Source organism: Zosterops lateralis (genome assembly GCF_965231275.1).
Source record: "Zosterops lateralis genome assembly, chromosome: 2".
NCBI classification, from domain to species: domain Eukaryota; kingdom Metazoa; phylum Chordata; class Aves; order Passeriformes; family Zosteropidae; genus Zosterops; species Zosterops lateralis.
In genome coordinates, this window is record NC_139763.1 from 108,272,246 (window position 1) to 108,288,686 (window position 16,441).

The 16,441-nt window shown below is 38.0% G+C and overlaps 1 protein-coding gene across 3 annotated transcripts in view; it reads right to left on the reverse strand.

Annotated features, from left to right (window-relative positions):
* The window catches only part of CADM2 (cell adhesion molecule 2), a 570,185-nt gene that overhangs the window by 41,104 nt on the left and 512,640 nt on the right, over window positions 1-16,441 (reverse strand). For 2 of the 3 annotated variants that reach the window (XM_083855089.1, XM_083855091.1), the window contains exon 8: window positions 7,941-8,060. The exons of the other annotated variant lie outside the window; for it this stretch is intronic. In XM_083855089.1, the coding sequence (XP_083711215.1) occupies window positions 7,941-8,060 (120 nt within the window). The remainder of the gene's footprint in view (window positions 1-7,940; window positions 8,061-16,441) is intronic. 3 annotated transcript variants of the gene reach the window in all.

Genomic DNA, 16,441 nt, shown 5'->3' on the forward strand with positions numbered 1-16,441 from the left:
AATTAACGAGCTTATCTATATGTAAAGTATTACCTGGAAGAAAGTACAGCCTGTTTTTCTGCAGAGGAAACACTTTGGATATCTGCAGGCCATTGTCAAGCTTAAGGGGCAGCACTGACAATAAACTAAAAATAGCTTGTCTCTCTTTGGACTGGAAAACACAGAACCACCTGTGAGTGAGATGGGATGAACTCATTTAACCAAACTGCATGTAGAGATGTAAATTAAATACTAGGCCGCCAAAATCTCTCACATTCAGTAGAATTCTGGCTTTTAAAGCAGGAGGTGCAAACCCCTACTCTTTAAAAAGTTACTATTTTGAAAAATCACATTTTAAGCCTGAATAGAGTAGGAAGTTACCATGAATAATATAGTTCTCATAGGTTGTTTACACCTGAATGTTGAAAACCACTCACTTGAGGTCAGCACCTAACTAGAGGTCAGATGAAAATGGTCAGTGTGACATCAGTACACACTGACTCTGGTGTAGCACTTCACACAGAGGTGGTGACACTGATGACTTCAGTCCTTGTCCTCAGGGATTTTTTTTGGAAACACCTGTGCTTCCTTGCTAGCTGCACGTGGAGGCTGAGCAGAAGGAGAACTAAAAACCTTACAGTCTGTGGCACCTGCAGGGAGGTCTGAGGCTGAACTCAGGGCAAAGGATGCTCTTGGCAGGCAGTAAAAATGCTTCCAGCAGAAGGGACTCTTAATTTGGAAAACCTCTTGCACTGCCAGTTTACAATAGAGACTGTCAGGCTGCATAATTCATATGCAATAGGAAAAAAAAAAAAAAAAACCCAAAGAAAACCTCAGTGTGATCAGAGCTTAGGCTGGGAATGTTTGAATTCCTGACGCATTGCTGAAGCCTCTCTGGAGCTCGGCTATATAATGGAATCTTTATCAGACCATCAACCAATTGTGATACTTATCTGCACAGCGTTGCATTTTGGGTTAAGTGATAATCCATCAAGGCTGGAAATCATTGTGTACTTTTTAAGTTGCCTACTTCATTACTGCAAGCTGACAGCTGGATGGATTTGTTAGCACTAGAAATATTTGTCCCAGACACAAAGAGCAGGTTCCTAATATATGATATTATGATATTTTCTTTCATGTATTCAGCATGCCTGTAAGTTTAATCTATGTCTCATTTATGATATTCATTTGCTTGGCAAACTATTCAGATCATGAAAATCTATCTTTATTTGTTCCAGAATGCAACAGCCTCATTTCATGAATAATATGACCAAATAATGTGTAATAATGATGACGGTCTCCATCTTACATCATAACGGCTGTTAGGCAGAGAAAATTGCCATTTTATAAATGGCACAGGTCTCTGCTTTAGTTTGTGAAGGTAAAAATTGCAAAGCACAAGTACTTTTTATGGCAATGGATGTGACTAGCCTCGTGTGGGTCATGTTGCCAGAATTTTTTTTTTGGTGGTTAGACTGCATTAGTGATGTTCATGTTGCCTTGATGAGCACTCTTGGATTGATATCACAACTATGAACTATGAAACATCTTTTAAAAATATCTGAGAACTGGAAATTCCACACAGAAGCATTTGGGTTTGCTTTTGGTCTGCTCACAACAGACATAAGGGTGTTTCCATTTCCATTTTTCAGCATGTAGTGATAATGCAGTTTTATATTTAGTTTCACACTGCATGAAAAATTTCCTCCTTCCATAACCACATCCTGCTGCTACTTACTGTCCTGTTGCCTCTGAGACACAGGAAGATATCTTGTGTGGATGCACCAACACCCAAAGTTCCTAACCTTAAATTTTAAAAGAAAAAAAGTTATCTTCATACTATGTTTCTACAGCCTCTTGCTTGGAGCTGGTGTGGTTTTGGTCTGTGAACACCATGCATGTGAACACGTGCTGTTTGCCATTATTCCAATTCCATGGGGACAAAGAAATCTGTAGGAATCCAGCCAATAACGTATGAAACACTTGAGATTTTTTTTATATCTTGTTGTTTGTGTTGTGTTTCTGGGGGAGGGGTGCTGAAGGAAGGGATTTAAATTTTTTTTTTTTAATTTTTTTTTTCAGATTATATTATAAGAAGGTTTTCCTGGCTCTGTATCTACCAGACCTGAAAACCAAAGAGCTCTCTGAGTTAGAACAGATGCTACAATCTCCTCTGTTGATCTTAAATCTGTGAGCTTTGAGAATTCACAGCACTAATTGCATCACCAAGCCTGACTAGTGGAATGAAACCCTAATTAAATGGTGCTTCAGAAAAGGAACAAATACTGAGTAACCCCTAAAATGAGGACTGTGGATGACTAAGCCTCATGAAAATATTGTCATAGAACTTACGACACTCCAAGTCCTATTCACAACAGGTATATTTTGAAGTAAAAAAAATCCAACAGTTTTGTCTACCAGCTGTTTGCAGATGCTAGGGAAGGTTTTCCAGCTATTACTCAGCTGTAGCTTGTGGATGTTTCACCTGGGCAATGGCTCTGACCAACACAGTCCTGTTTAGAGATTTTTAGAAAAGAGGCCTGGAAAATAAGTTTGAGATCTCATCATGGTCGAACATAGCTTTATGATGCTTTTTTAACACATCATCTATACAGCTGAGGAGTAGATTTTAAAAGTAATGGTAATGAAAGAAATCAGTATAAAATCAGGAGATAGCAGTTCTTGAAAGGTGGATTTTAAAGACTTAAATGTCTAATGAAAAAATGAAATCTAAGGCACTACTGTTTGAATCTCAAATTGTTCAACCTTCTGACAAACTCAGACCTAGGGTAAGCCAGTAGGAGACAAGAGTAAAAGTAGGGAGAAATAAAAAATAAAATGTAGAAAGTTCTAATTTTCCAACACAGTTGAATAAACCCAGTCACAAATTAGATTTTATGTTACTGCTCCAGCTATAGAGTGGTATATAAATGAACTGGCTTTTAGCTGGCTGTCATAGGAAACCGCTTTTAACGTTAGACAACGATAATTTTTATTATCAGAGTTGAATGCAAGTAAGCACACAGAACTGCATTTAAAGTGTAGGTCTACCCTTATCTCCTTTGCCCCTCACATATTCTATAGCTTTTCCTTGCTTTGTTGTATCTTTCCTTGTCAATATCTGCTAAGTTATATTAATTATGGGAAAGACTATGGGAAAGAAAAATAAAATTAAAGGGAAAGATCTAGTAATGTTTAGAATTTTTTGATAGGAAAAAGTATGAGGACTACAATACTGTCCAAGTAGTTTCTTCATTTAAGTTGCCTATAATGACACAGTTATTCTAGTAGAGTTGGGTTTTTTGTTTGGGTTTTTTTTTTTAAATTTAATAGAGACTTCAAGGTAAAACTAGGGAAAAAAAAAAAAAAAAAGAAAGTAACAGTTTTTTTAGCTAGGATGGTTATCATTTATGCTATTAAATAGAAATATTCACCTTTAAAGTCACACTAGTTTTCAAAACGATTACATCCTCTAACTCCTCCTTATGCCACTGTAAACATCTAAGTTTAGCTGCACAAATTTCCTTTAAGAAATCTTGATTTTATACCACAGCCAAAACAAATAAAAGCAAAGTGGATTATACTAAAGCAGGGATATATAAATTTTTTTGGCTTTGTGTTCACCCTGACAAACAAACTCTTGATCTCCCCAGAGCAGCTGCCTGGGAGCAGCATCATGTCTGTGCTGCACACAACAATTTCTGGAGATGTTTTTAGGCGTTGCTATATAAAGGTTTGAGCATTCTGGTACAGTCATCACCCAAGTGAGTCAGCTGAGCCTGAATCACTCGGATACTTGAGATCAAACTGAATGGATCTGTCTTCTGAGTCTGGGATGCTCTGGCATTGTTACATTTCCACCTGTTTGGGTGGTGGTGGTGGTGAGATGCCAGTCTTCAGTAAAAAGTCAGAATAAACAAGTTTTATAACCACTTTGACTTTTTTTTTTGATCCTTGATAGAAAGAGGATTTAAAAAAAACCCAAACTAATATTCTGCTTGTGTGTGTGTGTGTGTGGGGTGATTAACATAATGGGAGCCCATGGGAAGGTTTTATGTACGTTTGTGTGCATAAGCTTTTTCCCTCTGTGAATCCAGAAACACAGAGCTGTTCTGACTTGAGGTGACTTCTCCTAGACTGTTAATCACACTCCCTCTCCACCTACAGGACTTGGAAAGACTGGCACAGCACCACCTAAATTACCTTTACATTAAAGAATTTCTCCAATGGAAGCACCCCTTGTTTCACTGTTGGCACAAAACCACAATCCTCTTGTGCCTCTTCCCAATCATAAAAGGGAAAAATTGCATGGATCCATGCACAACCTTCACAAATAACATTGCATAAATCTGACAGAAAGACATCTACTCATAGACTGTATAATTATTCCTTCAGTAGTCCTCCAGATTTGTTTCTTCTCATCCATTTTATTCTCATTTTGTCGTACACTCCTCATCACGGTTATTAGGCTTTAAGATACCCTTGACAAATATATAAAGGGCAATATTCCTCACTGGCACCAAATTATGTTTAGGGTTTTTTGAGTTAGTAGGTAATGTACCAGTAAAAGAGTAATTAATTCCTGAAGGACTGAGCACAAAAACAAGCATACGTTTGTCTGAGAAAGTGAAAAGTTTGACTAAACAGAAAGTTTATGAATTATCATGCTGTCATCCAACTGGATCAGTAGCCTTTTTCAAGTTGTTTACTAAATGCCAGGCAAATTAGGACAGCCATGAATCACATGGTTCCAGAATTAACTGATGACTTTTGGGGAGTTTTTTTTCCCCATGAATTAAGGCTTTTGGTAATGAGGAGGTACAATAATCAGAATGTAAAATGCCTTGGATTCACAGACTCCAGTGGCTTTTTTATCCTGTATCTTATGCTTGTAAAGACATTTCCTGTGGCTGGATGTAAAGCACTCAAAGTGGACTATGTAAAAGTCATGTAGAACAGAGGAATGTCTTATAAAACATACCTGAGGAGATTAAGTATTAAGCACTAATTTTAGAACAAAATTAGTGAAATCTGCCTAGAAAGTTTATTATGCCAGGTAGGGGGAACCCAGTTCAAAGATATTATTAAATAGCATACACTACTCTACAAAATGGGGAAAACACTTCAAGGCATGATCCAACAAAACAAGACAAAGGGAAAAAAAAAGTTTTGATGTTTGAGAGTATATGGATAGCTTCTCAACTTAATGTCCTTATATATTCTTACATGTCAAAAATCTTCATGTAATACAAAGCAGAGGTGTCAAAGTTGATGTGGTACTTTTTGCTCAGCTAGCAACAGAGACTACTGAAAAATCTGACCTTCTCTGAAATGGCTCTTATGTTGTTTGTTCCTCTGACATTGGAGATGAGGCTCAGTCTTGTATTTCAGGATGGCAGAACCCCAGAGCAGGCACTGAAAGCCTGTGAACATTATTTGTTTACAGGCGCAAGAAAAATAAGGGATGAGGGGACCCAAGGAGATGTATCTTGTCCAATTCCCTCTGCCATGAGAATCAAGCACTTTGAAATAAAGTCAGGATGAAGGAAGTCATAGAACTTAAACAGATGAGTCACTGTCTTCCATGCATTTACAAAGTGTCTCTGCTAAATGTCTGCAATTCAGGAAATCATTTTCCCCATTGAACTTGGAAAATAACTTTTTATCAGAGTCATACTGATTTCTGTTTTGAAAGCAAAACCAAACAAGCCTTCAGCTTTTTAGCAGAGCATATCTAAAAGTTTTCTGTCCTTGTTCTTTGATGTCTCCATTTTGTGGCCATTTTTCACTGTGACATCCCCTCTGACCCCCCCATTAGAAACAGCTCTCCAAATGTCTTCCACTGTTGGCTAAAACACCAATTACTTCAGCCTTGTCCTCATTATTCACAATTAATTTCTTTATTTTTGTTATTCATCTAGTGTATTTCTTAACACTGCTTTGTTAAATTTCTCACAACTTGCTCATTTCATTTTGCACCTGGTTTGATGCCCGTTTTCCTGTTTCTTCCACATAATAACCTCTTGTTTTGGTTTCAGTGAGGCTTGATATCTTAGACAGTTAAAAAACCAACTTCATTAATTTATTACATGTGTCCTATCTTTTCTCTGCATTGGGATAAACTATCATTTTCCTTTCAATACAAGATTTTGAGGAAATGGACTTCCCGCAATCATTTGTCCCTTCTATTATCTCCCTGACAGACTCTATCTACCACTCCCTTGAGGTTGAAATGGTCTCACTTTTTCAGCCATTTTTCTGCATTCGCTTCTTTCTTTCTGGGAAAAGTGAGTGCTCACATTTCAGCAATTGATCACTCAATTTTCCCTCTTTGACTTCCTATTAAAGCAGCATCTCTGTAAGTGTAGCATCAAATTACATGCATTCCCCAAAAGGTTAAAGCTGAAACTTAGGAGAGACTTCTCCCATTTCAGACCTTTGGATTTGATGCTGGACACACAAATAGTGGAAATGAACACTCCACAGGAAAGAAAATGAGGTCCTAAACCACACTTAGGAGGTGAGACAATGCATTAAAAACATCGGTACAATCATAACAACAACGACTTAGTTATGACCACATAAAGAAGCAGAAGAAAACAACTCATGAAGGGCAGCAAACTTCAGCACAGCACACCAAGAGCATCATCCTTCCAGACTGTGAGCCCTCAGAAAATAGGAAGCTTCTGTGCTTTACACAAATCACTCTTTTATAAAGACATGGCAATTCCTGTCATTTTATTGCTTTTCTGGAAATGTTCCTCTTGCAGCCTCTAAGACCCATGAACATCTGGCTGTTTTTCATGGTCTAGCTTTCTATTTCTGAAGGAAATGGACTACTACAACACTTCTCTCTTCATTAAAATAATAGCAATTTCACATTAAAAGTAATATTAAAGATTAAAACATGCCATTTTAGGTTTGATGTCAGCTTATCACACAAAGGCCAAATTATTAAACTATCTGTGCCCTGAGGAAGAACCTAGGTGATCTGACATGATCACAATCTTTATTCTTGCAAGTTAGGCAGGTCACTATGACTGATTAATAAAAACACTTCCAGAAAGAAAAGATTTCACAACTATCTTAACTTTCCTGGCCTAACTGCACCTCATCATGTCAATATTTGCAGCTTGGTAAAATATAATCTCCTCTCTTCTTGTGCAATGAAAGCTTTCAAGGGACCACATAAGAATCTTCTGCCATTTCATTTACCACCAGAGATTTGTAGCTACCCAGAAGATGATAATCTGCAAAACCTTCTGCACACATCTTCCCTATTTAACAGTTATCTGATCAGCCACTGAATAAAAGAGTAAAATAACCTTTATATTTTGCTCATAAAGAAATGAAGCATTACTAGAAACATTTGAAAAGCTGTAACAGGAAAAACCCCAACAGATGGGGGTCAGGGAGGGGAGAGAGAACTTTTAGCTCATTTACTCCAGCTCTGGTGAGATAACAACACCCCTAAATTAGGAATGCCTTAAACTATAAAAGGCTAACAAGGGTGATGCAATGCAATGCCTCTTTGTTATCGAGCAAGATTTCACCAACAGAAATTCCAGTGCTGAGACATCCAGCTTGTTTTAAATGGTAGCACCCAAGATAACCAGCCTTAAAAGGTCATGTTTACTTAAAAATAGCTTGCTTGCATTTTACATTAAAGTTAATTTACTAACCTTAAAAAAAATTAAATGCAAATGTATACAAATAATTTAAGCATCCTGTCAAAGTTCACATACACACTGCTAGAGTAATGACAACATTCAAGGTCACATGAAATCTTCCTTAACCCACGTGGATTATTCTGTTAAATATAACCTGAAGTGAAATGCTTACACCCTCTCTTTAGCAATTCTTGTTTAAAAAGAAAAAAGAACAACAAAACCTCCAAATCAAAGCTCTAATTTCCTATTTATCATGTGCTTCCCAGGCCATAACAAAGAAGGATACTGTACCTCTGATGCTGGTGGCTGTTGCCGATGTGGTTGTGCTGGCTGTTAAGGCTACATTGGTTGTGACTGTTGCAGTGGTAAGGGAGGGGATGACAGTAGTGGGAAGCAAAGTGTTGAAAACATCTGGTGAGTGGAAAAAAAAAAACAAAACAAAACAAAATCATATCATGCAAACAAAGGAGAACCATAATAGTGGTTTAATATGTAAATACAAGCATGTTGAAAATGGCTAAATTAAAACATGATTAACATAAATTATTACAGGTACAACAGAGTACCTTTAAATTCTTGACATTTATCACTCTCAATTTTTATAGTCAATCTTTGAGTACACGGAATTTAAAACTCTGTTAAAATGACCACATTTCCACAGAAAGAGAGTGACAGTTTAAGTGACAAGAATCCATTTCTCCGCTGAGCCATTTTAAATGTCTCATGTAGTAGAAACCATATACAGATGAAACATGCTGTGTCAGAGTGGGAGATGGAAAAAACAACACCATCATGCTAAAATAAACACACACATGTTAACGAGCAATGGCTGCATGTTAAAACACCCACTTTCAGACAGACTCAATGAAGGGAAAAAGGGGAGAAAATGCTACTAACTCTATAAGAGCTGCTTTTTCCGGATTGCTTTTCTTCTTCCCACACATTTGCTTAAGACACAGTTGTCTGCTAAGATCCAGAGCAGAGTACATTTCAAAATCTTTACCCTAATTATCAGGCACAGTCATCTTTCAGTAATCCTTAATGCTTACAATTTATTCTTAGTCCACATCAGTATTTTTCTATAACACCTTCAAACTAAAAATCAGAAATGATAACAACATTACCAATAAAAAAGCATGCATGCAAGTCAGAAAAAAAAAAAATCATACAAAAAAAATGACAACAGCATCTGATAAAACCCTTCAGGCTTTGCTCAAGCAAGTGCAGGTATTGCCAGGATTAGGAGCATGGCTGCTTCTCTGCAGAGGAACCAACAATGCCTGATGCAGAATGCTCCAGTACACAGAACATGACCAGATGTACTCCCAGAAAATACTTTGATTACACTGCCAAAAGCAATAAAGACCAATAGGATTTTGCTTATAAGGTGATTGCAGGTTTTAAAGAACAAACAAACAAAAGCTCTGAAGAGAACTAGAGAAAAGCACTTCTGAGAAGACATAAAAAGCATCTGACATTTTTCAGATTATTTATCTCACAGGTTTGAAAGGGAAGGACTCATTTCTCAGCAGTTGATGGTGAGTAACCCATTCCATACTGATTTCACTGAAAATATTTCTGAAGGGTGCTATTCAGTGCAATAAAAGAGCAAAAATCTGACCCATAATCTGTCTTCTCTTGCTGTGGAAAGAAATGCAATTGGTCCCTGAGTACCATCAATTCTGACTGAAATCAATGGAAGCTGAAGCAGCTCAGAGCTTCTCAGTATTGGGACCTACAGAACACACTTCAGACACAGGGTCCTTGAGTTCAGCATTGCATAATTACTCTCTTGAGGCTTCAAAGTAGCATGCTTACCTTATTTCCATGCTGGACGACAGGTGATTTTCCAAGTTTAAAAGTCTCCTCATTAGTTAATATCAATAAGTCACCTACTATTTTCTGTATTCCTCTGGTTCTGATAAAAAACACCACTGTGCTCTCTGGAATCTATACTTGTGTGATGTTCTACTTCTGAAGCCATCAGAAAACAGTGCAAGATCCATCTTTCATCTGTACACTGATTTTTAATCTAATGTACACTGATATTTAATCTAATTCCCAGTATAAAATATTCTCACGACAGAAAAATTAGAATAGGCTTTTAAAACCCCTCATAGTTGTAGCCATATTAATCAACAGGAATAATGATAATATTACCTGGAGTGTGAGTACCACAATAATGCAATAGAACTGAGTATAACAAGCATTAGAAATAAATTAACATGTTAAAAAGATACATGTCACATGTACTGATCTATGCAATTTCTTCTCATAAAGGGAAACTCCTTCCCTGATAAGCATCTGTTAAAAATTAAATCAAAGAGAAAAAAACCCCACCTAATTCATAAGGAGAGCAAAACCTTGTTGATTAGGAAAGCTTTATACATCCTTCTTGTACGTAAAACTAATTAGTGTGACTCATGGTTCCATTCATTATCTTTCTTAAATACCAATTGCTTAAGACTGCAATGACAAGTTATGGTTTTATGACAGTGCTATCCAATCTGCAAGCACACTGTTTACCTATTTTACCAAATAACAGCTTACATGAGTCACTAGTGAACTTAAAACTTTCTGGTTTCTCTTCTGATTGAGGCATTTCAAACAAGATTTCTTATTTTAAATGAAAGGCTACCTAGGAAGTGTTCTAGCTAACGTGAACTAGGATATGTCAGTGTTTTAATACAGATGTGATCTCATCATCTTAAGAATAATGAAAACTTGTGCAGAAATTTGTTTCCTGATGGAAGTCATAAACTCTGATGTCAAACATTAAAATGGAAGCCTGGCAGGAGCCTCGAAGAAAATACATCTTCTCCAAAGGGATGCAAACCCAAGGAATAGCATTTGTTTTCTTTCTTTGCAGAGTGAGGTGAATTTCACCATGTGAATGACTCACAGCAATACCAGGCACTACTCCCAAAGACCCCAGCACAAAAGAGAAACCAGGAATCAGCAGCCTGAGGAGCATCAACTCACCCAGACAATGAAACCTGAGTCTCTTCTGGACTCTAAAAACATTTGGTTGGTACCAGCTTAGTTTGAGGCTCTGCCCAGTGGAATTACTTCATTAACAACATGAGAATGTGCAAAGTAACCAAATAGCTCACAGCTCTCCAGACACCACTTTTTGGAATGCCTGGACCATGTCTCATCCTTAAATCCAACTCTGGACAGCCTAGATCCAAGCACAATATTCTGCAATGATCCCCCTTATTGAAAAGGTTTGTGTGTATGGTGCCTGCTGAGTCTGACAGAAAGGCTCCTATCAGTTCTTCCAAGATTTATGGATTGCCATCAAAACTTTGTCTTTGCCTTGAAAAGGCTTTTGCATAAGAGAATACAGACTATGCAGTTCAAGAAATAAATTAGAAGTAATGTCCAGTGCTCCCCAGACTCTCACCATGCATTGCAGGTGTAGGAGGTAAATGGGTTCCAAAAGCACATGTACTATGTATAAAAAAAAAATTGATACTTAACAGCACAGGCTTCTGTTTAAACCAGATGGATCACTATGTTTCACCGAGGGTGTGCTGCTCCATTTCATGCCAGAAAAGGGAATTACAATTTGACCTGTTTCTAGTCCTGAAGGATTTTTTTTTTTTTTTTTTTTTTTTTTTTTTTTTTTTTTTTTTTTTTTTTTGTGGAAGGCAAACCTATCTCCTTTCCCTAGCAAGGCACATGTTGTCATCCAGAGCACCCTCCTGGCAGCTACTCAGAACACGGTATCAAAGGGATGCCATAGATTTGTCCTCTTGAGCTTTCTGTCAGGAATGGATTTGCAGATTTCTGCCCAAGAAATCTGTGCTGGAGTGAAACTAAATTCCACTTCCTTGTCCTGCAGTTTCTGGATCTACTTGTACACAACGTTCGGCTGGAAATGAATTTTTGTTTATGCCTCTCATGCCTCTAAATACCAAGGATCATTGTGACCAAGAGACCTTGCAGAGCAGAACTTTTTAATTCAAGTAGCCATACCCAAATCACTGCACGAGATTGCTGTTTCAATAATACTAAGGTATTAATCCTTAGCCTCCTGTGAAGCAGAAAATAGCTATATTTTGCAGATGGGGAACCAAAGAAGATAGAAAAGCCATGCTCAGGAGATCTAGAAGTCAAGCAATAATTGTCTCCATTAATTTTGAAACCTCACTTCTAAACTGGATGTTTGTTGACAGGCAGATGTTCAGTCAAAAATCCAATAATGTAATTAAGCTGGTATTAACTTCATCATCTTGCTAGCTTTGAAATGCAAACAACTCATGGAGAACTAATTGTTTCCATAAAAGCTGTTGGAAATAGAAAAGGGGTTGACCTTCATGCCAAGGGACTCCCATGGACTCTCTGTCACTTCTGTCTCACAGGCTAAGCAGGTGAGGCTTGAGCTGGACATTCAGGTGAGAGAGGTGGGCTCCTGCCCTCTCTCTGCTGGCACAGGGAGGTTTGAGCTGAGCTGCAAAGGCTCAGCCAAGATCCCTCATTTCAGTGAGGACCTGACATGATGTCAGAGCTCAGGAGATGCTGCAGGGAGGAGACTGAGGAAGGCTCTGAAGAAATGTTCCTCGTGGCACTGCTGCCTGTTAATGTCCCAAAAGTAGTATCTGGGGAGAGCAGGCAGCCTGAAGGCTGATTCCCAGTGGATGGTGGAAAAAGGAGGAGCAGGCAAACTGGGCTCAGTGTGGAAGCTGCTCTTTAGCAGAGGCACAGATGAAAACTGCTTAGGAGGGGCAGGGCAGTGTTGTACCAGATCAGCTCAAAGCAGTGTCCAGCCCCACCTGCTCAAAATTTCCTGTTTGCTTCTCCTTCTTTTTTTGAATTGATGCCCTGTTCTCCTTGCTAAGGCAGATGACATTCATCCATTTAAGTGCAGGGAGCCTGGATAATTTAGTCTCCCTGCCAATTTGGCCCTGAGCATTTTTACTCTCCATTTCCAAAGCAATGAGAAATGGTTCTGTTTGGTTTAGCAGGCTTAAGTGAAAGATAGATCTGACCTATTGAAAATATTTGACTTTTTTGGTAAAAACCACAACCGATATTTTGACATGACTGAGCACAAATCAGACAACAATAGCTGCAGTTGATAAAAATGTAAAGGCTTTTGTTTCAAACCTGACAAAGGCTGACAGAAAAATTAAAGGACAGAGTGATAATGATGGATGGTCCTTGCTGCATTTTGACTGAGAATGAAAGAAATTTTAAGTGGTAAACTGAACTGAGTGATGACCTACCTGGGAAACAATCTCACTACTCTGTGAAAAATTTAATCAGCCTGTGGTATGTAGCACTAAATAATTTAGCAAGGTTTTAAATTCAAAGGGAGCTGCATTTACCTTGCACCAAGAAAATGGGATTGAACAAAAGGATCACTCAGCTTGAACATCATGTGCCAATAGCTCCTTAGTACTTAGACTGAATGATCATGAATGCTCATGGACACGAGGTCAAGGGGTTCTTTTTACTAATTGATTCAGATTTATGAAACTCTGAAATGGCAATTATGTGCTTGACATTTTTGCTAGCAAATCAGATGCCATTAAAAAATATCCAAACCCTTTTAACAAAAGCTCCATGTAGATCTGTATCTTTAGTTACACCAATACAGTCTTCTAGTGGATGAGTTCATATTGCAAGACATACAGTCAGAGTAAAATGACTAGAAATTAGGAACCGGAAAGAACAAATCAGGGACTGGGAAGAACAATAGTCTTCTCTTCTAGAAAGATTTAGAGCTTGCTGGTTAATTTGTGTTTTTTTAGTTTAGTTCATTTTTGTTTTTTAGTTTTTTTCCCTCTATTTCAAAAGCAATAGGTTTCAGTAGGAAATGAAGGAGGATGAAGTATTAAGAATTACAGCAAAAAACCCCCTGTTTCCTTCTATTCTCAAAGAGCCAAGTAAAAACCTGGAATCTACACATCCCTGGCCCAAATTCTGTCCTTAGAAAGTTAAGAATATAACTCAAAAGAGCAAAGCCCATTTCAATATTAGTTTTAGTACTGCTGTCATCTCAAATCACTAAAAATGAGGGCCTGATATCACATTGTGGCACATTTTACAACACACACTCTGACCAAAACTGCTTATGACAAAATAAAAAATGTGATGAATATGAAAAAAACAAGGTGTTGTAGCAAGTTATTTCTGATTATGCCATCTCATTTGACACTGAAATATGAAGAAGTTAGCTGCCCTAAATTGTCTAGGAAGAACTCCTGGAGTGAATATCTCATTTATTTTGTGCACCAGAGCAACAGCAGGACTCGCAAAGACCACAGGTGTGTGAAAGGCTGATTTCCCACAAGTAAAGCCAGGTCAGGCTCAGGACAGATGTGAGAGCTGCCAGCAAACAAGCAGCTGTGCATCTCAGGCAGATGAGAAGGAAGAAGCAGTGGGATGGAAATATCTCAGTGTGGTGGCAGGAAGACATGACAAAGGAGGATAAGCTTGAAGGGCTGAGAGCAGTGACTAGCTCTGACTCCTCCTTGAAGGTGCATCTGCCCAAATCCAGGTCAGCTCTCTCCCACAGCAGAGCTGTGGGGCTCTAGGCCAGGAAGGCAGTATTTTAGGGTATTTAGGTAAAACCCACCTCTTCCACCTTCTATGAGCACCCTAACAAACAGAATATGCTGAGCAGAGGCAGTGCCCACTCTGTGCTTGCACGGATCAGAATCTAGGATTTAGTAGACCCTGGGACTGTGTGCTTTATAATGCTCATGGGTACTTGCTAAAAATTCTAAGAGTAACAATAAACACAGAAAGAAAAGGTTTTTGGTGTGGGTTGTTTTTTTTGTTTTTTTTGTTTTTTTTTTTTTTTTTTCTAATGGGTGTTAAAACACGGCCTTTCTGCACAGCACCAGATGTTGCCACAAATTTGGCTTTGTCACCTGGAGACTGACTGGAGCAGTCTGCTGCACTCACAGTTGGTGGGGCTGCACAGAGGGACTCCAGGAAACCTGAATCAAGCATTTCACGTGAAAATCATCTAACATGAGCATTTGAGTACTGCACTGGTGGCTCACAGTTCCCAAAATGTCAGGTCTGCCCTTTGAAGCCCTCAGTGCTTACTTTAGGGCTGGTTTTGCTCCCCACAGCACTCCACTGAATCTGCTATCAGCAAAAGCACTCTGACTGCAGCTCCCTTGGAACAGAGGGAGAAGTTTGCAATGAGGGCCTGGAGATGCTGGAACACGCTCCCATTTCACTGCCCGTCACACTCGCTGTTTGTCATCAGCCCAGCCATTTAAAAAGCTCCCTGCCCCTGCTCCCAGTGAAGCAGAAGAGTAAAAGGCGACATAATGCACTGTCTCACAATATATTTACCTATTGCTGCTCAGTTTTGGTGGGGAAGATTGTATTATCCGCAACAAGCCACTACTCTGTAAAGCTTAATTCTTAATTTCTGTTTGCGCTAAAAACCAGGTGACACGCAGAGATCTCCTAAAAAGGATAAACTGAACAAAACAATAACTTAACTAGGTAATTGGATATTGAAAATTATTGTAGTGCAAGAAAAATTGAAATTCTCAAGTAGGAAAATTATTTAATACTAGGGAATGTGTTTTCAAGCCCTCCAAGTTTTACTTTATTAATGGTTATTGGTACAAGATTTACCTCTAAGGACAAATCTAACCAAGTACTCAACAGAAAGATTAAGCTTCAGTGTTCTGGAGTTGTATGAATACAATAAATACTTCAATTTACTCCAGAAGCACTAGAAGGCCTAATTTTTTTTCTCCAAACTTAGCACAAGTTTTGCCAGGTGTTAAAAAAAAGTCCTTTCCAATTCAATAGTAGCAATAATAATAATAGTAGCCCATTGTTTTAAAGGAGTCAATCTGTATAAAAGCTCATCTTTCTCATTAAAGCACTGAAGCTTATGCAACTTGCCTGAAAGAAACTAAGTAAAATGTGCAGGGCATGCAACAGGCTAAGAAAAAGAATTTGGTAACTCGACATTTTAAATAAGTAAGAAGAAAAAGTTTTAGAGCATTGTTTGAGAACATAGGCTCAAATGAAGACACCTTACTTATAAAAAGGCATCTTACTTATATATACATATATATGTCTTGATTTTGTTCACAAAATTAACATTAACATATATAGAAACAGTAAAGAATGGACCTCTGCCTTGAAGATGTGTAAGATCATTTTTTGAGCAGTAGAGACCAAACTTTAGGAAAAAAAGAGAGGATTATTCCCATTTCACAACTGGGGAAATAAACAAAGAAGAATTAAGTGGAATGTCTTATATTTTACAGACTGTTCTGAACAGATCTCCCAAGGCTCAATTTAATCCTCTGCCCAAAAAAAAAAAAAAAAAAAAAAAAAAAAAAAAAAAAAAAAAAAATCAAAACCCCAAAAGAAAACAAAGCCTCTCAAAATTGCATTTAAAAAAGCAGCATTCTTTATACCTGCAGTGCCAATTTCACTGCATTCAGGACAAAAATGTTACCACAAAAGCCACCAAACCTCTTGTATGAATAAAGGCAGCACAATTTCCCCAGAAACACACCATTCTATCACTATTAATATGGTGTTCTAGGCCCACTGCCACTGCTTAAAAGTCACATTAGGCCTGTGATGTTCATTTTTTATTCTTTTTAAGTAAGCAGACAAGTCATATTTTCTTGGTTTTTTTTTTCCAAGCCATAAAATAGGAGTATTCAAAATTAACTGAAATAAAGTACCAGCAGCTGGCCCTTGAAAACCTATAAGGAAAAGCTAATGCACAGTACAAATTCAGACACCAGCAGCCTTGAACAAAGATGACAGCTTGCTCAGAATGACACTTG